At 45.8% G+C, this 22,368-nt stretch overlaps 1 protein-coding gene across 1 annotated transcript; it reads left to right on the forward strand.

Moving 5' to 3' along the window:
• The first annotated feature begins 706 nt into the window (after nt 1–706).
• On the forward strand, nt 707–22,301 carry Ubxn8 (UBX domain protein 8). Its single transcript, NM_001106086.1, is given in 8 exon segments — nt 707–2,209; nt 6,042–6,164; nt 8,845–8,915; nt 10,266–10,388; nt 14,365–14,502; nt 16,271–16,312; nt 19,273–19,347; nt 20,861–22,301. Coding segments are annotated over 8 exon segments (831 nt in total). The 5' UTR covers nt 707–2,121; the 3' UTR covers nt 21,032–22,301.
• Nucleotides 22,302–22,368: the final 67 nt, after the last annotated feature.

Consider the following 22,368-nt stretch of genomic DNA (forward strand, 5'->3'; position numbering starts at 1 on the left):
TGATTCCCAGCACCCACTTTGGTGGCTCACAGCCATCTGTAACTCAGTTCCAGGGGATCTGGCCCCCACAGACATAACACCATATACATAAAAAATTTTTCCCGGGGTTGGGGATTTAGCTCAGTGGTAGAGCACTTGCCTAGCAAGTGCAAGGCCCTGGGTTCGGTCCCCAGCTCCGAAAAAAAGAAAAAAAAATTTTTTTTCCCCTCACATACTATATCCTGATTTCTGTTTCTCCTCTCTCTAGTCCTCCCTACCTCTCATCCCATCTGGATCCACTCCTTTCCTCTCAATATGAAACAGGCTTCTAAGGGAGAATTAAAATAAACTTAACACATTGGCTAGGACAAAACAAACAGAAGGGAAAGAGCCCAAAAGGAAGTCTAAGAATCGTGGCTGGAGAGATGACTCAGTGGTTAAGAGCACCGACTGCTCTTCCAGAGGTGCCGAGTTCAAATCCCAGCAACCACATGGTGGCTCACAGCCATCTGTAACGAGATCTGATGCTCTCTTCTGGTGTGTCTGAAGACAGCTACAGTGTACTTATATATAATAAATAAATAAATCTAAAAATAAGTGTAAGAATCAAAGACCCATGTTGGCACACTTGAGAATTCCATAAAAACACTAAACTGGAAGTCGTAAAACAAAGGAACTTTAGGGTAAAAAGAGGTAAGGGGAAAAAAAAGACCCTGACATGGCGTTTCAAGACCAGAACCTCCTCAGGAGCAGTGGAGTTCGTTTACTGTTGCTGGGCTCTCTTCTCCTTACAGGTAGTGACTTCCTTGGAGAGTGAATTTTTATTTGCGAGTGGTTATCAATTGGAGATCATCTGGGTTAGGGATGGAGAGAGGAGTCCACTTCTTTGGGCCCTAGGACCTTATCTGGTGACGATCCATGCAGGCCCTGTTCAGGCTGCCTCAGTTCTCCCAGTTCATGTTCATCGACCTTTTTTGATTTAGAGGGCCTTGTCTTCTTGGTGTTCTTCATCCCTCTGGTTCTTAATCTTTCTGCCTCGGCTCTGAGGGGAGGAATTTGATAGACATCCATTTAGGGCTCACTGTTCCAAGGTCTCTCTCTCATGCTCTTCTGTATACCTTTTCTCTCTCGTTGTTTTTTTTTTTTTTTTTTTTTTTTTTGTTTGTTTTGTTTTTGTTTTTTTTTTTTCAACACAGGGTTTCTCTATGGAGATCCACCTGCCACTGCCTCCCTCGTGTAAGATTAAAGGCATACTCTAACCTTCACACTTCAGTCCGGAAATACTTCTCCACACTGCACAATGTGGTTCTGTAGCACTATATACACACATTCTTTATATCATGGCACCAGACATCATATAGTCTCTGTACAGGACATCTATCCCAGAGCTGAGTCTGTTCGGGGCAAAAACCAATGACTTACACATACTTGAAGCCAGGTACGCTGTGGGACATAATAAGTGGAACTTGAGTTAAACTTGAAACGTGATTGTGGTTATTGAGGGTTGAGGATTTGCAAAGTCAGTGGGGAGGCCCTCCACACCTGAGCTCTAAGTTACCAGAGCTGAGTCATGGAGTGAGAGTGAAGTCACTGTGAGGCCGAGGTTAAGTCATAACAGTAACACATGTAGGCAAACTGACAGGGAGGACAGTAAGGGGGAGCAGGTCTAGGGGGATCTCCACGCGGGGGTGGGGCAGGAAAGGCATTCAGCAGCAGGCCCCACTTTTAAGCTTCTCGAAGGACCTGTTAGGGAGAGAAGATGCTTAATAACTTGTAAGCTAGGAACCAAAAGCCCAGTTACCCCCAAGTGCCGCAAGGCCACGGGGCCTCGCAGAGTCAACTGCCCCTTTTAAGTCATTTCAGTCTTCTGAGTACCATCTTTTAGACCTGCACAGTGGGACAATCCAGTCATCGCGGCCATCATCAGATCCACAGGACAAGGACCTCCCTGGACCTTCCCAGCCGAAAGAGATGACCCGCGCCGTCTGAGCACGGGCTATGGGTTTATCTCATTCAGGCCCACGCCCCAGCCTCAGGGCCTAAAATCCTCTCTCGGTCCCTCACAGCGGGAGCCCTCCGCTCCAAGCTCGCGGAAGGCACGGCCGGAAGGGGCGGCCCTACGCCCGGTGAATCCTTCTCGCCATGGCTTCTCGTGGCGTCGTTGGCATTTTCTTGCTCTCTGCTCTCCCTCTCTTGTGTCTGGAGCTCCGGCGCGGGATCCCGAGTCTCGGTAAGTGTTGCCTTTCCCCCTCTCCGTGCTCACAACTGGGATGCTTTCACCGGAGTGGTGCGTACCTCCGTGCGCTTTTGACTACAATCCCCAGAATGCATCGCGCCCGCCCCTCTTCCGGAGCCGCCTCCATTTCGCGGGAAAAGTTCTATAGACCTCTAGCCTTGGTCGGCTTGGAAAGGGACCGGAGTGAGAATTGCGGGGAGGCTTATGAACTGCTCCGCCTCAAAGAGTGATGAGAGGTGGAAATAAATAAGCTGAAAACACGAAGGTCTTCAGGGCATTGAGACTGAACCTTAAAATCAAGGAGCCATCGCCTGGAAAAAGGGAATGTTTCCGGCGAAGGCCTTGTGTCAAGATCAAGGAATGGATGAAAGGAGTCCCCAAATAACATTTATTAACTCCTTAGTGTAAGTCAGACTCTGTTTGCAATCTCAATCTCCACGACTGCCATTAGGACTTATAGGTACTGTTAGCTAAAACAGCTCTCCACCCCAAAGCGGGGACGAGTTTATTTTGGAATCGACCCAAAATGCCCATGGTCTGGGAATACAGGTTTAGATAGCTTCAAATCCTGTTCCATGGTACCATAAAGTCTTTATAGTAACAGCCAGAAATATCATAAAGCACTTCAGATAGCTGTCGGGGAGATGACTTAACAGCAACGTGTAGGGAAACCTCTCTCAGAGACCTCAGATGTTCACAAGGTTCCGAAGTTTTGGGTTGGTGGAAGTTTGTGGGCTAAGTTAATATATTGTGTAGGTTTCGTGTGATAGTTGTAGTCATTGACTACTAAGAGGGCTAAAGCCCCTTTATATTATATATATATATATATATATATATATATATATATAATAGCCCATAATAATTTCTGATTAGGCTCTGGACCTGCAACATTTGAACCACTCCACAGTCTAAAAAGTTCTTATCATTTAATCACCTTCTGCAGAATATACAATTTAAGGGGAGGTTTCTTTGGGGATACCTGAGTTTACAGTCCTGTTAAAATCTTTACATTTGAGAGCACTGTGGTCTGTTGAGGACGGCTAGTGACTAATTGGAGGTGGTTTTGATTTTTTTCTTTAAAGATTAATTTACTATAAATACATACATACAAATATACACACACACATATAATATATAATTATATATATTATATACATACACTATAGCTGTCTTCAGACACACCAGAAGAGGGCATCATTACAGATGGTTGTGAGCCACCATGTGGTTGCTGGGATTTGAACTCAGGACCTCTAGGAAGAGCAGTCAGTGCTCTTAACCAGTGAGCCATCTCTCCAGCCCTGATTCTTTTTTCTTTTTTCTTTTTTTTAGCCAGGGTTTTTCTGTGTAGCCCTGGCTGCCCTGGCTGCCCTGGAACTCACTTTATGGACCAGGCTGGCTTTGAGCTCATAGAGATCCATCTGCCTCTGCCTCTCGGGTGCTGGGATTAAAGACATGGGTCACCACCGCCCTGCATAGTTTTTCTTTGTGTCTTTTGAGTCTTCAACTAGCTTAGGTTAGCCTGCATCTTGAAGCAACCTACTGCCTCAGGCTTCCAGGTCGTGGGAGGATAGCTGACAGCTAGGTAACTCAGAGTTTTTTTAAAGGGCCATCCTGTGTGTAGAATGTTTTGGAAGGAAGCTATTAGAGAGCGTGGTGAGGCAAGCTACGGTTTGCTGAATGAGAATGAATTGTGGACAGAGTCGGGGTAAGGTGAGGTAGAAACAAAAGACCTCACAGATGAGTAGTTTCTGTGTCTGCCTCCCTCCTTAAGCATGTGTGTGTATGTGTGTGTGTGTGTTGGTGTTGGTGTTGTTTTTCGAGACAGGGTTTCTCTGTGTAACCCTGGCTGACCTGGAAGTCACTTTAGACCAGGCTGGCCTGGAACTCAGAGATCTGTCTGCTTCTGTCTCTCAAGTGCTGGGATCAAAGGAGTGTACCACACTGCCCAGACTTTAAAGTTAATGTCCAAGGTAAAGTTCTTTTTCCTCCAGCCTAACTCCTCTTCAACCAAGAGTCAGGTGCCCTGAAATATGCATGAGACAAGAAGTGAAAATAAAATGGTGTTTGAAAAGCTAGACTGGGGGCTGGAGAGATGGCTCCCTGATTAAGAGCACTGGCTGTTCTTCCAGAGGACTGTTATTCAATTCCCAGAACCCACATAGCATCTCAAACCTGTCTGTAACTCCAGTTCTGGAGGAAACCAACACCCTCACATAGACATGCATACAGGCAAAACCAATACACCTAAAATAGAAAGAATAACTAATTTTAAAAAGCTAGAAGTTTTAAAAATGAAAAACTAGAAACCATTGTGGAATCAAATGTCAGGGCTTGGGTTGTTTGAATACACTTGGCCCATGGAAAGTGGCACTATTAGGAGGTATGATCTTATTGGAGGAAGTGTGTCACTGTGGAGTGGGCTTTGAGGTCCTATGCTCAACCTCTGCCCAGTGCAGAAGAGAGCCTCCTCCTTCCTGCTTTCAGATCAAGATGTAGAACTCTTGGTCCCTACAGGACCACGTCTCCCAGCGTGATAACATACTTCCCACCATGATGATAATGGACTGAACCTCTAAAACTGTAAGCCAGCTCGAAGTAAATGTGTGCCTTTCTAAGAGTTGCCTTGGTCATGGATCTCTTCACAACAATAAAACCCAAACTCAGACAAGGCTAAACCAAACAAAAGAACAACAACAAACCCCCCAAAACTCGCAGAGGATACATTTTTAATCCTACTGTGCATGTCTTGCCTCCAAACTGAGCAAATTGTTTTGTACAGACTGATACTCCTGCTTTATTCTATGGTATTTTTAGACAGGGGTTCTCTGTGTAGCCGTGGCTGTCTTGGAATTCTCTTTGTAGACCAGGATGGCCTCGAACTCACAGAGATCAGCCTGCCTCTTCTCTTCCTCCCAAGTCCTGGGATCAAAGGTGGCTAGTGATTCTGTTTAATTAATTAATTAATTAATTATTTTTATTCTAATTCACTTGAGCTCTCAGAACAGTATAAGAAGCACTGATAAACACATGAGTAGTAATTTTATGTGTAAATGACTTGAGTAAGTGCTGGAAACTAGAGAAACGCACAATGGTGGAATTCAATTGAAGAATTTGGCGATTTGGGGGCTAGGCGGAAGTCTATAGCTCAGTAGAGAAACGTATTCTTAGAAGGCTGGTGGCTGAGCCCCAGGGCCTGGTAAGTAAATAAGCAAATGACATTTGGGTTGGCAGGGTGGCTTCACTAGTAATGGCAGTCACTGCCAAGCATAATGACTGGAGTTGGATTCCTGGAACCCACGATAAGGGGAGAGAGAAGAGAAGAGAGTGAAAAGAGAGAGGGGCGGAAGAGGAAGGGAGGGAGATAAACAGAGAGAGACAGAAAGAAAGAGAAGTTGATTCTTGGTAATTGTCCTCTGACCGCTTGTGCAGTGAGGGATATAACAAATACTTTAAATTATTTTTCTGTTATTTTGATGAGAATGACTAAAAATAGAAGTGGGTTTCACAAGATATTACTCTTAATCTTATTTAGAAGCAAACCAAGTTTTATGTTTTATTAATGCTCATAATATTTATTTATATGCAGCAGGACATTGTGGGTTCCTAAAACAGGGTGTTTCTTCTAGAACGATTTCCTGACGGTTTGCAGTGACCACCACCATGTTGAGTTTTAGGGCCCTAGAAGACTTGGGAGACCAAACAGGAGGCTGTGCCACTTAGCATTTAACTCCGCTTTCTATGCAGACAATCCGCCATTTATTATTAGCATCGGGGGAGAGAAAGTTTTTTTAGGAAAACTGTTTAATTACATTTTTTTCTTTATAAGGAATTAAAGATCTCATTTTGCTCAGTGGCCGGGTATTCCTACTGCTGGCCCTGCTTACGATCGTCATTTCCGTGACCACCTCCTGGTTTAGCTCACTTAAACCTCCCCAAGTTCATCCGAAAGGTAAGTTTAATGCTTGTACTACCTTAAAAAAAATTTTTTTTAACTCAAAAAATAAAAAGTAACCTTTTCTACTCAAGTTTTTCTTGCTTATTCTACAGCAAGAACTGTTTTATCACTAATTTATCATATGTAATTTCAAGTGGGAGCCTGTTCTCTCCTTCCACCATATGGGTTCCAGGGATGGGAACTAAGGTCATAGGTTTCTCAGTAAGTGTCTCTACCCACTGAGCTATCTACCAGCCTTGGAAGCTTTAAAAGCCCTGTAGGGAGAGGTGGTGGTGGGAAAGAGAACTGGCTGCTCTTCCAGACGCCCTGAGCTCTAGTCCCAGCACCCACATGGGTGCTGACAACTGTCTGTAACACTAGATTCTGGGGATCCGACACCCTCTTCTGGCCTCCATGGGCATGCATGCATGTGGTACATAGACATACATGCAGACAGAACAGTCACACACATAAAATTTAAAACAAAGCAAAAAACAAAACAAAACAAAACAAAAAAACCCCCAGTATTGTACTTGGCTTTCTAACAGATTACTTTTAAAACTCCCAGCTATCCTTAAATGTTATTAACAAAAAGCTTCCCAGTAATGAATTTGTGGTTTTTTTAAATAATTTATTCATTTTTATTATTTTATATTTTTATGTGCATTGGTGTTTTGTCTGCCTATGTCTGTGCGAGGGTGTCAGATCCCATGGAACTGGACTCACAGGACAGTTGTGAACTGTCATGTGGGTGCTGGGAATTGAACCCATGTCCTCTGGGAGAGCAGCTGGTTCTATTTTTTTTTTTTTTTTTTTTGGTTCTTTTTTTTCGGAGCTGGGGACCGAACCCAGGGCCTTGCGCTTCCTAGGCAAGTGCTCTACCACTGAGCTAAATCCCCAACCCCTCAGCTGGTTCTCTTAACCCCTAAACCATCTCTCCAGCCCTGGGTTTTGTTTTTGAAGGTAGGCTCTGCAATAACTCAGGGTGGCTTATTACTCACTCTATAGCTGAGGATGACTTCGAACTTCTGATCCTCCTGCCTCCACCTCCCGCCTGCCGAGATTGCAAATCTGCACCAGCATAGCTAGTAGTTTGTGGTGGTGGGGATCCAGCCCAAGGCTTGGTGTGTTAGGCCAGCATTCGCTGACCAAACTGCAACCTTAGCCTCTGTAATTTATTGCTTTTAAAATGTAAGTCAATACAAGGAATAGTGTAAACGTATAGCCCTTTCACCTTAGCCATGCAAAACATAATTGCAAAGGATCACTCAACCCAATACTGTATGGCTCTGTGTGTGCTTTGGGGATTCCCAGTCATATAGATTTCTGGCTTTCTCTGCTTTGATCGTTCATACTTCAAATGACTCAATTTGCATATTCAACAAAAAACACTGTCTTTTCCATTAGGAATTTCTAATCTAATAAAACCTAACAATATGTTGCTATCAAGAAGATGGTTTGCTGCTTGGGAGCTCCTGTGGTTTGCTGTTTTTAATGTGGAAATGTGCCCTCCACAGTCCTGCCTTTGTAAATTGTTCCTTTGCATTATTTGGGTGTGAGTCAGTCACATGACTGATTTATGGCTTGACAGGTTCTTTGCTGAGCTGTGCTTGTCCTGCCTCCACTGGGGTGCCGCAAGCCATTCAGGGGAGGCAAACACAGTCTATAATGGGGGTCCTCAGTTAATATTTTTCCAGGGTGGGAAACAACGGAGCCCTGATTCCCAGTCTCCTGTGTACCCAGACGCAGCTGGGGTGCCTCTGGGAGTTGGGAATAGGGGTCCCAATTGGCACTTCCCCTCAGAATACCATGTGCCAGGGAGGAAGGGGACGGCAGAGCCCTGGAAGGGGGGCTGAACCGGTTTGGTTCCAAGAGAGGGGCTGGGAGAGATTTAGGCTCAGCTCTTATGACAGCGAATCCCTCCCACCCCCATCCTTGGTGAAGAGATGGTCCGTGCTTTTTCAAACTGCTTTATTTGATGATGCATGAGAACACATCTACTTTACACAGAGTGAACCAGGGATTAAATACCTTTTACAGGAAGGAATTGGAAGGGAAGCTTAGTGACTCTCAGGCCTATCTTGACACCTCATTAGCATGGATTTTATTAGCAGGGTTTTATGCTCCCTGACTGACTGTCCTCTCAGTGGGATGTCACATGGTTTGTTGCAGAACAGGTAAAGGGAGGTAGAGGCAGGTAGGGTGTGGCCCCATTCTTACTGTTCTTAATTCTGAGATTTATGGGGTTTGGGTACACTCAAAGCCTTACCGGTTCTCTGCCTGGTGTCTGGGTCCACCTGCCCTGCAGTTCTTGGCATAATCTTCACTGAAGGCGACATAGCATAACATTAAAGCTGTGTCTAGGTTAGGAATGTGGCACATGCTATAATCGTAGCGTTTGGGAAACCAAGACAGGAGGATCCCCAGTTTGAGGCCAGCCAGGACTACATAGGGAGACCCTGTCTCCAAAAAAAAGAAGTTTGTTATACACAATAATATCACAATAACATACAATGTTAGTGAATTGTTCCAGTACAGCTTTTATTATAGGTTCCATGTGCACACGTTTATTGTTATTGTTAATGTTACCTCTGTTATTGTTTAGTGTGTAGTGTTCAGATCTAAAGACTTGTTCTCAGAGAAAATATAGTTGGTTCGTTAGAATTAAAAGGTACTTCTCTGTTTTTGGATTCAGAAGGAGAAGAAGAGAATGCGAAAAGACAAAAACTCGCGAGGGAGAGGCAACAAGAAGCCCAGGGTGAGAAGGTGAGGCTCAGCCCTTGAGGGCACTGTGGGCGCTGTGGGCACTGGTCCCTCACTCTCTGCGGTGAGCAGTCACTGGTGTCTCATCCACACTACATGTGAGGAGCTGGAGGGATGGCTCAGCGATCAAGAGCACTGGCTGCTCTCCCAAAGGTTCTGAGTTCAATTCCCAGCAGCACATATGGTGGCTTATACTGCATATGACAGTTCCTTCCCTCCTTTTTTGAGACAGAGTCTCTTGTGTTGTGAGATGACCTTGACTTTACAATGTCATTGAGGACAACCTTGAGTGCCGTTCCCGCCTCCACTTCCTAAGGGCTGGGATTACCATACTCAGTGTTGACCCTTTAATTTACAATAAAAAACCTTATTTATTACATTTTATTCACTCTTCATTCATGGGTCTGTGGGACGTGTGTGGAAAGAGTTGGTTCTTTCCCTGTCCCAGGGTCAGGTGATCAGACACGGGGACAGGTGCCTTTACCCACATGGACAGTTGTACTTGCCCTGGCCACTGTTGTAGCAGCCTGAGTGCCGCTACGGAAGGTGTGTGCCACCATTCCCAGAACATCCTTGTCTTCTGCGTGCAATGTTTTTTTATTATTTCGGAGTCTTGGTCACTGTTCTGTTGCTGCAAAGAGACACCATGATTCTAGAAGAAAGCATTTAATTAGGGGCTTGCCTAGTCCCTGATCGTCATAGCAGGGAGCAAGTATGGCACAGTTGAGGTAGCTAAGAGTTTTATTTCCTGGTCCCCAGGTAGCAGGCAGAGTCAAAGTCGCTGGGCCTGGCTTGGACTTTTGAAACCACAAAGCCTACCTCCAGTGACATGCTACCTCTGGCAAGGTCACACCAGCTAAGGTGACTAAATGCTCAAATATATGAGCCTGTCTTAGGGTCACTATGGCTGTGATGAAACACCATGACCATGGCAACACTTATAAAGGAAAAGAGTTCACTGGGGCTGGCCTACAGTTCAGAGGGTCAGCCACTGTCATCATGGTGAGAGCACAGCATCGTGCAGGCACAGGGAGAACTGAGGGTTCTACATCCTGATCGGCAGGCAGCAGGGAGAAAGAGACACTGGGCCTGGCTTGACTTCTGAGAAATTCAAAGCTCCCCGTCCCTCCCCACACACATCAAGGCTTCCTTGTTGAAGGATTACACGTCCTAATTCTGCCAGTCCCTAGTGACTAAGCACGCAAATATATGCGCCTATGGTGTGTGTGTGGGGGGCATTCCTGTCCAAACCAGCTTGAGTTTCAAACCTTGTTCTTGATTTGTAACTTTGTAGACAGCGGGAGCTACACAGAAACGCTAATGTATAGTAATCACACATTTTCACTCCACCAGGCCAGCAGATATATACAGAATGTTTTAAAGCCTCAGCAGGAAATGAAGTTGAAAAAACTGGAAGAGCGGTTTTACCAGATGACGGGGGAGACCTGGAAGCTGAGCACCGGCCACAGACTGGAGGTTAGGGCGCTCTGCTTGTGTACTTGGAATCCTGTTGTTGGTTTCCTGCTGGGCGTGTGTGTTATGCCCAGTGTGTGTGTGCGTGCTTGTCCATGTAGACACTCTAGAGTTAGTGTCCAGCGTCTTCCTGTATTCTCCTTTGTAGATTGTGTCTCCCACTGAACCCAGAGCTCACAGTTTCAGCGATGCTGGCTGGACAGGTCAGGGCCCTGATCCCCGTGTCACCTCTGGCACTGGAGTTACAGTTACCACCACATAAGCTGCAAATGCTTTCCCACCCAGCCCTCTCCCCAGCTCCCGTGTGTCCTTCAGATGTGTTGCCAAGGCCCACATTTGTGCTCATGTTTCCTTGTATGTGTAGTTATTTGTGTGTGTGTGTTTGTAGTTGTGTGTTTGTAGTTATGTATTTGTATGTTGTTATGTGTGTGTGTTTGTAGTTATTTGTATGTGTGTAGTTATTTGTGAGTGTGGTTATGTGTGTGTGTATGTGTAGTTGTGTGTGTATGCATGTGTATAGTTGTGTGTGTGTGTGTGTGTGTGTGTGTGTGTGTGTGTGTGTGTGTGTGTGTGTTTGGTAGGGTTTTGAGTCCGAGTCTCGCTGTGGGACTCAGGCCAGCCTTGAACTCACTTTGTGGCCTCCTGCTTGCAGCGACTCTCCTGCCTCTGCCCCTTAGTACTGGGGTTGCAGGCACCAAGCATCAGTTTTATTCTGTGCGTTTGTGTGAGGTGGTTAAGAGACCATTTATTCCTGTGGTAGAGAATGTGTTCTTTGAGAAAACTACTGAGTAACACTGTCCTGAGCAACTTCTCATCTTCGCTTAAGTAAAATATTCAGATATGCAGAAAAATAGACGTATTTATTTTTATTTCGTGCGTGAGTATTTTGCTTGCATGTATTTATGTACTCAGAAGAGGGTGTCAGTCTCTTAACTGGAGTCATGTGGTTGTTAGCCTTCATGTGTGGATCGGGAACAAACCTGTGTTGTCCATGGAGCAGTGAGTGCTCTTCAGTGCTGAGCCTTCTCTCCACTTCTCTCCAGCCCTAAGCTCACATCACGTGGATCACGCCCGGCTCTGTTTCTAAAATCACGGGCCTGAATCCAGTGTTTTCATTTGGAAGTGAAGGGTTACAATCTAAGTATTTATACTGAGAAACGGGATATCCAGGCTTTCCAGGTTAGAGTAACTGGTGACAGGTTTATATTGAGGCCATTTTTTTTTGTGTCTATTGTGTTTCCAGCTTATAGAGCATCTTATGTTGCCTTGTAAAGGAAGGAAAGGATCCCGTAAAGGTGTCAGGGTGTGTATCCAGTCTACAAGGCCAGTTCTTACCTGTCTTAGACACCACCCAGCAGTCAAGCTGGGCAGCACACAGTGCCACTGCCCTGCGTTGTCATGTCCTGGGTATGTGTGACATGTGTGACATGTGGACCCAGGACGAGGCCCCAGGGCATCAAATGTGCCCTCTGTCGCTCTCCACCTCATTTATGTAATTTTCATCTTATTACCCTGTTTGTGTGGTGTTTTGCCTGCCTGTGTGTCTGTATGTACTACAGTCATGGCTGGTGCCCATAGAGGTCAGAAGAGGACATTGGCTCATGTGGAACTGGAATCAGTTGTGAGCCGCCATGGGTGTTGTGAGTCAAAACCAGGACTTCTGCAGAAGCAGCCAGTGCTCTTGACCACTGAGCCACCCGTACCTCATTTTTGAGACACTGCCTCTGATTGAACCTGAAGCTCTGTGCTGTCACTCGTTAGCTGGCCGGTGAGTCCCTGGGGTCTGCCTGTGACTCCGGAGTTACAGGGACGCCCTTCCATGCCCAGCTGTTATGTGAGTGCTGGGGATTTGAACTTAGGCCTCTCTGGTGTTGGAGTGAACATTCTTATTATGAATGACACTTTATTTGGAGCGAACATTCTTAACGCCCCGAGCTAGCATGTCTTCAGTTTCTGGGCCAGTAGACACGAGTAGGCTGATTTTACTTTCGTTTATTTTTGCTTTTGAGATGAGGTCTTGCCACACTCCCTGGGTTGGTTTCCACCTCCTTGGCCCAGGCGTCCTGGAGTAGCTGGGACCACAGGCGTGTAGTTCCGTGTACTGCTGAGTTCCAGTGTGCAGCACTGTATCCCACTCAACAGGCAGGCTTTAGCCTGACTGGTGGATTCGGCAATGGCCCCAGAGTGACTTAGTTATTAGTACTGCTGTCAGAGGTGGTTCGTGGTGTCACAGCAGCCCAGGAACAGGGCAGACTGTTGGCGTGATTGTTCTGAGGCTTCCGTGAGAATCGTGGTGTGAGAGCTGAATTGGATCTGTCAACTCCAACCTGTCTACAGTGGGCTAGCCTGGGCTTCACTAGTGAACTGCTTGGTGTTATTCCTGTTCCCCGTGTTCCTCTCACACATTTTTCTTGATAAAGGAAGGGCCACTAAACCCCAGTAAAGTGGTGACCATTCCAGTTCTGTGAAGAAGGTTCTGAAAACGTTAGAGCGAGGAAGGAGTTCCTGAGCGATTAAGTCTGTTCTAGAAAACTCTGCATTAGTGTTGGCTTGATATCCTTGGGAGGCCTGCTCTGTTCTGGGGAGAGATGTGAGGTGGACCTGGGGGAGCGGGAAGCTGAGTGGGGTGGGAGCAGTGGAAAGAGGGGAAACTGTTGGTCGTGATGTATTTATTGTATAAGAAAAGAATAAAAATTAAAAAGACATTCAGCATTAAATTTTTTTGCTGAGCAGGACGTTTAGTGAGATATGTGAGGTGCTGTCATGTCTTTGTGATCAAGTGCTTTAGAGGACAATAAAGAACTTCAGTCTCACAGAGGTTAGTCCCTGGTGGCTAGAGGGCATAGTGCACTGCTGTGCACTGGAGAAGGCAGATTCAGGTTGTGCTCTAGGACATGGCGTCCACGGACCTGTGGGCAACCCCACCTCATCTTTCCCCACTTCCCATAGGTCATCATATTCTGGACCTGTTAGGGCCCATTCCCTGGATCAGAAGGGTTTTATGAGTTGCTCTCAGACGCGCTCTGAGGCGGGCTTTACTATTCTTGTGGATGTTTTACCTAGGTGGAACCATGGGAATAGATAAGAGTGTAAGGAGCAACCTTTGCACTTCCTGGAGTGGCTGCTGTTTAGAGGCTGATTACCTTGTAGGCTGGGTCTGCACTGGGGAGCCTAGATGTTTACCAGAACCGTATACTATGGTTATGCTTAGCTATGGATATTTTGGAATCACATCCTGAGACATTCCTTTGTAGGCATGTTGTTGTGTGACTTCCTGGGGAGATAGGGCACCATTCACAGACCAAGGAAGTGATTCCTCCCATGTCTAGCTTGGTGAGTCAGGGAATTTACAGGTGTGCAGGTGAGGGGGTACTCACTCGCTGTGCCACTCAGAAGCCGGAAGGTGACAGTGATGCAAAAGCGCTGTAACCCTGGGTCTTCCTGCACCCCGTGCAGACCGCAGTCAGCAATAGTTTTCCTAACACTGAGGAGGGGTCTTTATGCATCCGAGACTCTAATGCTCTCCGGGTCCTTTGGCCTTGGGCCTCCTGGGAATAAGGATGAATCAGAGGAAAGAGCTGCACATCCCATCTCCTGTTTGCACAGCCATTGACAAGCGCATCATCTCCCTGCATGGCTGCCTTTGAGGCGAGGAGGTTGAATACCATTAGCCTTTTCCTTGTTTCTGTCTTTGGAGAGACTCAGTGGTTAGTCAGACAGACACTCGTGAGGCAGAGGAGGAGATGCTGAGTGTCCAGGACCAGTGTGGACTCTGTATGAGCTGCAGGCCTGCAGGGCCGCCTGGTGAGATCCTGTGCCGAAGCACAAACCAGCTCAACAACAAGAGCGGCCGAGCAGGGCCTTGCTAGCTTTTCCTGGGCGGGAAGACCTCCAAGCCCGGCTAGATAAAGATAGACTCTGGGACTCACTCATGTGCTCTTGCCCAGAGAGACTACACTTGGGTTGTTTTTTTTGACAGGAGGATGAAGATTCGGAGTTTGAAAATTCAAGTCAAGCGTCTTTTGAAACAGTTAACGGAGAGGCAGCAAGAAGACAGAACTTGCCTAAGTTTTTGACTGAAATTTCACCACCCGCTCAGCCGCCCTCAAGGAAGGAGGTTTGTCCACACCCACTCGCCAAGTTTGATGGAGGATGACAGGAGCGTGTTCTTTAGGGCCTACTCTGGGAAGAGGACGATGCTCTTAACCCCGGGTGGTGTCTTCCCACAGCCTTGTAAAGGGGTCAGCTCTGTGGATCACTGGTCCTACTTAAAAGTTAACCCCCTGAGCCAAGTTAGAGGAAAGCTATGGGGTGAATTTGATAGTGTAGAAATGAAAGAGACAGTGCTCGCAAAGGGAAGCATTCCCATTGGCTGCCTTAAGACATTGTTGTCTTAAGAGCGCCTTTTACAGGTTGAATGCCCTCATTTGATGGTCTTGGGATCAGAAGTATTTCAGATTTTAGAATTATTTTCATGTATACATTGAGATATTGGGGTAGTGCTCAAGTGTAAACACACTCATTTTTTGGTATCCCTTATTTACATAAACTGAAGACAGTTTATTCAGTATCTAAATAATTCTGTGTGTAATGGCATGGATTCTGTCTCCTCGCAGGGACTGGGACTACAGCCTGCAGTACAAGCCAAGACAGAGGGCCGGGTACAGGCTATGCACACAAGCGCTCTGGGCTGCCTCCCAGGCTGCACTCACTCTTCTTTTCCTTCTTTAATTAAGAGACATTTAAAAATTACATGTACCTACTTAGTGGATTATATGTGTGTATGTATGAGAGTGTGAAGATCTGAGAACTACCTGGATTCTCTGGGGGATTGAGCCCAGGTTGTCACTCTGTGCCCTAGTCAATGTTCTATTGATTATGAAGGGACACCATGACTTGTGGCAGCTTTTATAAAGGGAAACATTTAATTGGAGCTGGCTTACATTTCAGAGGTTTAGTCCATTACTGTCAAGGCAGGAGTGTGGCGGGCACAGAGTGGGCATATAGGCAGACATGGTGCTGGAGAGGTAGGTAGCTGAGAGTTCTATATCTGGATCTGAAAGCAGCAGGAAGAGAAATTGGGACTGGCTTGAGCACTTGAAACCTCAAAGCCCACCCCCAGTGATGTACTTCCTCCAACAAGGCCACACCCCCAATAGTGCCACTTCCTGAGTCTGTGAGAGCCATTTTCATTCAAACCACCACATCTGGTAAGCCACCGTGTTCACCACATAGACTGATATAAACTTTATATGGTATTTTTGATATACTGTCTACTGTGTAGCCCTGGCTATCTTAGAACTTGCTATGCAGACCAGGCTAGCCTTGGACTCAGAGATATGCCAGTCTCTTTTATAGATCTTAAGCACTGGGGTTAAGAGAAAAAGACAGGAAGCAAGTTAGACACAGCTAGAAAAAGCTGCCTCACATTTTCATTGTAACTGTAAACTAACTTTCCTTTCTTCCTGCCTTCGTTTGCTGAGACAGGGTTTCTCTGTGCTGCCCTGGCTGTCCTGGAACTCACTCTGTAGACCAGGCTGGCATCAAACTCAGATCCACCTGCTTCTGCCTCCTGAGTACCAGGACTCAAGGCTTCATTGTGCACTTAAAAAACCATTAGTTATTTATTGTATGTGAGTGTGTGTGTGCATGTGTGGGGCAGAGGATAACTATGCAGGAGTTGGTTCTTTCTCCTCCATGTGGGTCCCAGGATCAAACTCTGGGTCAGGCTGGACAGCAAGCACTGTTAACTGAGCCTCCAGGCCCAGCCTTGCTGTAAAGGTCTGAGAGATGTACATAAGAAGCCTTTTAAACTCAGGTGCATGTGGCCTATTGTACGTGGTTCTTCCTCAGAGTTTTCATATTTCCATTTCTTATTTCTTTAGGTTCCTGACTTACCTGAAGAACCATCAGAAACAGCTGAAGGGGTACGTTTCTCTTAAACTCCCTTTCCTTTGACATCAGGTCCCGTGGGCTTAGGGGGAAGAGTGGGGTCCTTGCAGCCGCCTTGGGGTCAAGTCTCTTCTGAGGATGGCATCAGATGCTCCGCTGAGTGTGCTTGAGATCAGGCTGCGGAGTGGGAGGGTCCAGCCTGGCTTACTAACAGCAGCGATGAAATGGGCTTCGCTGTATTCTCCACTTACGATGAAGCCGATGAAGCCGGCAGCTGCTTGTGTGATTAAAGAATGGTTTGCTGTTGCTGGGCTGGGCTGGATTCTGCACCTGCTGTCACCGACTGTCCTGCTTTCTGCTACTGGCTGTCTTAGTTACAGGTGACTGATGTGGGGACTACATGTCTTTTGAACCATGGAGTTGTAAGTCAGCATGCCTAGAAAGAGAACTGTCTGTATCCCATTCAGGAGTTCAGCATCCATTAAACTCCTCAGAAAAGTTTTTTGAAACAGCCATGCACAATTAAGAAACTTAATCTTGTCAACACATTTCTAACGTTTAAGATTGCTATCTGAGGGGTTGGGGATTTAGCTCAGTAGTAGAGCGCTTGCCTAGCAAGCGCAAGGCCCTGGGTTCGTTTGATCCCCAGCTCCGAAAAAATGAAATGAAAAAAAAAGATTGCTATCTGAATATCTTAGGAAAATCTGAAAACTTATTCATAGATAAATTAAAAGCAGTCCAGACACTGTGTATGTATATGTGCCTGCAAGAGTTTGTGTCCCACATGAGTGCAGGAGCCCTTGAAGGCCAGGGGAGGCCATTAATCCCCTAGGATGGGGTTGCATGAGATTGTGCTTCAACTGAGGTGGGTGTTGGGACCTTAACCCAGGACCTCTGCAAAAGCAGTACATGCACTCGGCCCCTTTAAAATAATTTGTTTTTTCTTTTAGATTTCATTGTGGAGCTTTCAGGGGTCCCACTGTGGGACACAGCAGTAGAGGGCCATGCCATGGAGACATCTGTATAGCATAAGGCTGTTGTTTGTTTGCTGGGGGCAGTCCTTCAGCTAGCTCATCTGACTCAACCCGACTTCCCCACCATTGGGTCTCTCCACTCGGCTCTCACTGCTCTGCCTCCCTGCCCTCTGCTGACCTCGAGCTTGCTTCTGTCTCTGCCGTTCTCTCTGTGCAGCGGTTCTACTGCGGCTCCAGCAGCCAGCTCCTGATTATGCAAAATGCCACACTTATTCGTTTGGTCTGAACCAAGCAGCACCAGGACAGTGCCTGGTCCATCTCTCTGTGCTGCCTTTTGGCATTAAGGGCTGTGTGACCTCCCCCAATGCACTTGCCTTTTTGGGCAGGTGTGCAAGTGACAAACGTTTATATATCCCGCTCTCCTGGCGAAGCAATTGAGAACAATTGAGAATGCAGGGACATGCTTTCTTAGTTGATAAAATATCCCCAAATCATTTAATATGCATGAATGTTTTGCCTGCATGTATGTCTGTGCACCACATGCATGCCCATTATCTTAGGGTTTTATTGCTGGAAAGAGACATCCTGACCATGCAACTCTTATAAAGGAAAACATTTAATTGGGGCTAGCTTAGTTTCAGAGGTTCGGTCCATTATCATGGTGGGAAGCATGGCATCGTGCAGGCAGACACGGTGCTGAAGAAGAAGCTGAGAGCTCTACATCTTGATCCGTAAGAAAGCAGGAGACTGGGGTTGGGGATTTAGCTCAGTGGTAGAGCGCTTGCCTAGGAAGCGCAAGGCCCTGGGTTCGGTCCCCAGCTCCGAAAAAAAAGAACCAAAAAAAAAAAAAAAAAAAAAAAAAAAAGAAAGAAAGGAGACTATGTCACTGAGTGTATTTGAGCATTTAAGACCTCAAAGCCCAGGGGCAGGGGAGATGGTTAAGCTCTCCCAGAAGACCCAGTTTCCAGCACCTACATAGCAGCTGACTAACGTTCCCAGGGTTATGATACATTCTTTGGACATCCACGGTTGTGGTGGCTTGAATAGTTAGGCCCCCCGTAGACTCAGGTGTTTGAATGCTTGGCCATAGGGAGTGGCACTAACACTAGTAGGAGGTGTGGCCTTGTTAGAGGAAGTGTCATGGCGGAGGTAGCTTTGAGGTTTTTTTTTAAGATTTTTTTTTTTTAATATGAGTGCACTGTGGCTGTTTTCAAACACATCAGAAGTGGGCATCAGATCCCATTACAGATGGCTGTTTTGTTTTGTTTTTCTTTTTCCTTTTTTTCGGAGCTGGGGACTGAACCCAGGGCCTTGAGCTTGCTAGGCGAGCGCTCTACCGCTGAGCTAAATCCCCAGCCCTGCAGGGTCATCGTGAGCGTTTGACCCTCTCGGCTCCATCTTGGTAGCTAGGAACTGCTTGTATCACCATGTGTGGCGTAAAATTGGTCCGGGTTCTTCCTCCTAGCCACATGCTCTCAGAAACAAGATGCAGACTCAAAATATTATTTATAAATACCTTGCTCTCATAGCTAGGCCTTACTCTGTCATAGCTGAAATAACCCAATCATTTTAGCCTACATTCTGTCACGTGGCTGGTTACCCGCATTCAGATGCCGTGCGTCCGTCTCCTTACATCTTCCCAGGTGGGTTGCCAGCCTGGCTCTATCCCAGAATACTGTCTCCTGGATGTCTCTCACCTTCCGTTTCCTGCCCACGCTATAGGCCAAAGGCTTTTAAATTGACAGGTGGTGCATCCATACAATACAGGAAATATTCTCCACAGTGTGGTGCATGGGTGGTGGGTTCTGAACCCAGGGCCTTGTGCTGCTAGGCACTCTTGTACCAGCTGAGCCTCATGCCCAGGCTACAGTAGAGTTCCGCCTGGAACTAGTTCTAGTTCTGTCTTTGTTTGAGGTCTTGTTTTGTAACTTAGGCTGGCCTCAGATGTGCCATCCTCCTGCCTGGGCATTGTGTGTGGATTGGAGTGGGTGACCACTGTAGCTGACATTTCTAATTCACAGGTGGTTACTGTTGCCCTCCGATGCCCAAGTGGACATCTTTTGAGGAGAAGATTTTTCAAGTCGTGGAATTCACAGGTAAGGAAATCAGTGTTTTCAGAAATAGCGTCTTACGAAATTTGGTCAACAGTGTGTTCAAATGCAGTGGGAGTCAAGAGCACACAATTTGAGGGTTCTGCACTGCAGTTTGAGAGAATTGTGATCTCTACATAACATTGTTTTCCCCTTTCATTTTCTTTTTTTCATATTAGGAAAGAATAATCTCTGAGCTACATTTCCCTAGCTGTTTGGCTACATTTAAGCTGATGGGTATCTAGTGCTTACTCTGTAGTCAAGTCTGGCCTGGAACTCACTGTGTGGTAGCCTCCCAAATGACTGGGTTCTAGGCATGAGCTACCACACCTAGCAGCTTATTTTAAAAAGTTTTAATTGGGGCTGCAGTGTAATGTGAGTGTAATGCTTCTGCTGCAGGGGCTGTGGACCTGACAACTGGCAAGATTGTGAGTTCAGAGCCAGCTAGGGAGGCTCTGTCTCAAAACCACTGTCAACTTACTATGAACTAAGTAGCAGAGTGTGTGCTCAGTGCATGTATAAAACCGGGTTCAATTCCCAATACTTCCAAAACCATCTTAAAGTTATGACATAGATTTATTCTATAGATCAGCAGTGGCTCCTGGGCTGCTGGCTGGCAAATTAAGGCTTGGGTTGCATGATTTGATACTTAGACTCCCTGAGAAATTATGTCTGTCATTTGTCTGACTTTCGTTGTTGAGACACAAGATCTTGCTGTTGCAGGGGTTGGTCTCAGACCCAGTAACTTTTGGTTCCAGTAAGTCTCCGATCCTAGCTCTGGACTACAGCCACAATGCAGTCAGCCACACTCAGCTTTCTGTTTGTGAAGCAGACACGGTCTGTTTAAAGTGTCATGTTTTGAGGCAAATGTTTCCAGCTGGGTGTGGTATGAACATTTTCTCTTTCTTTTTGGTGGTGCTGAACTTCAAACCCAGTGTGTATATGGTAATCTTTATGGACAATACAGGGAAGGCCCACAGTGAATCAGACTTTGTCTCAGGTATGCAAAACATGTCAATTTCGACAAGGCCTCTTAGTGATTTCAATCCAAAAATTTTCCCAAATGTTTTTGTTTTTTTCAAGACAGGGTTTCTCTGTGTAACAGCCTGGCTGTCCTGGAACTCTTTGTAGAGTAGGTTGGCCTCCAATTCAGAGATCCACCTGCCTCTGCCTCCCAAGTGCTGGGATTAAAGGTGTGTGTGTCACCATGCCTGGCTTCTTCTCGAACTTTTAAGTATTTTTCATCTCATTTATGGATTAGGTTTTGTTACTATTATGACAGTAGGTCTACAATTTTCTGGAACAAAGACATCTAAGATTCTCCTATCTCCAAATTCATGACATACTGTTCTCCCTTAAAGTCTAAAAAAATTTCTTTGGAAGATATGGAAATTTCTTTTTATTCATTCCTAGGGACTGGATTTCAGAATGACAGAGCTATACAGTGCCACAGTGACAAAGATTCTGGAGGAACGTGTGTGGTTTCAGTCTGATACTTTTTCTTTTTTTTGCCTCTTAGGTCTTATTTGACTGGATGATGAAAATTGGGTACCACAGATCCCTATACGGCCTCTCCACTTCCTTTCCCAGAAGGCCTTTGGAAGTGGGGGGAGGCTCGTCACTGGAGGACATAGGAATAACTGTGGATACTGTACTTAATGTGGAAGAGAGAGAGCAGAGCAGCCAGTAAGGAGAAGTACCTGAGTCCTTCAACACAGTGCTGTTCACAGTAAAGCCATGCTGTACCTTGAGCTCCTCTTGTCCACAGGCGTGTACTGCGGATGAGGACCGCCATGTGATGGTGTGTGTCTCTGTCATCTTATAATGTGAAGAGGTAAAAAGCACATATCGTAAGACAGGCAGGCATCTGATGTTACTGCCTCAACTCCCAGGATTTCTGAGTTAATTAGACTATCTTCAAACCAAACCAAACCAAACCAAACCACACCACACCACACCACACCACACCCTAGCTTATGTAAGAACTATGATTTCTGCTTGAGTCTACCTTACCATATACTATTTCACAATTCAGTCAAAATCTAAGGAGGAATGTAGATTCTATTGTATTTCTAAAAATTTAAAGAAATTCCACAGCCAACTGATCCTATATAATTTTGACTTAAATCTGGAGATAAAGTTTGTATTACATGAACTTTGGGGAATATATTGAAACTGCAGTAAACAAGGCCATTGTTCTAAGTGCATTTGAAATGTGAGCTGTTGTTTGTGTGTGTACTGATGCCCTTAGCAGAGCATGTCAACCTGTGGGGTCCTGTGGGGCTCCAAACAACCCTCTCACAGGGGTGCACCTAAGACCATCTGCAGTAGCAAAATTATTTTTTTTTCTTTTCTTTTTTTTGAAGCTGGGGACTGAACCCAGGGCCTTGCGCTCGCTAGGCAAGCACTCTACCACTGAGCTAAATCCCCAACCCACAAAATTATTTATAAAGTAGCGACAAAATAATTTCATGGTTGGGTATTACCACAAATGAGGGCCTGTATTAAACAGCCTCAGTATTACAGAGGTTGACAACTGCTGCCTTAGTCTGTCTTAAGGTATATTTCTTAATTTTTTTGGAGAGAGTTTCATGTAGCCTTGAATTTCCTGATCCTCTCCTGCCCCCTTCCAAGATCCTGGGATTACCAGGCTGAGCTACTGCATCCCGTTAATGAACCGGTAGACGGACCCTTGTGCCTCATCATGCACGGCAAGTACGCTATATCAATTGAGCTCCTTCCCAGGCCCCATGATTTCTATCCTTCAATTTCCAAACTACCCAAGGCTCTACTTGTGGTGTGTGTCTTCAAATCACTCTACAGACAGATGTTAAGTAAACCCTGGCGATGGTATGCATGACCTCGGAATCTCATCATTACCACTGCTACTAAACAACAAACAGGTCAATTCCCACCTCTAGGTCAAAGGAGACAATCAGCTTTTAAAGTTTCTTGTGTTATACTTCATCTACAGTTATTAAAGCAGACTCAATGAGATGCTTAGATATATGAAAAATGCCTTTTCAA

The sequence above is a fragment of the Rattus norvegicus genome, chromosome 16 (genome assembly GCF_036323735.1).
Source record: "Rattus norvegicus strain BN/NHsdMcwi chromosome 16, GRCr8, whole genome shotgun sequence".
Taxonomy (NCBI): Eukaryota; Metazoa; Chordata; class Mammalia; order Rodentia; family Muridae; genus Rattus; species Rattus norvegicus.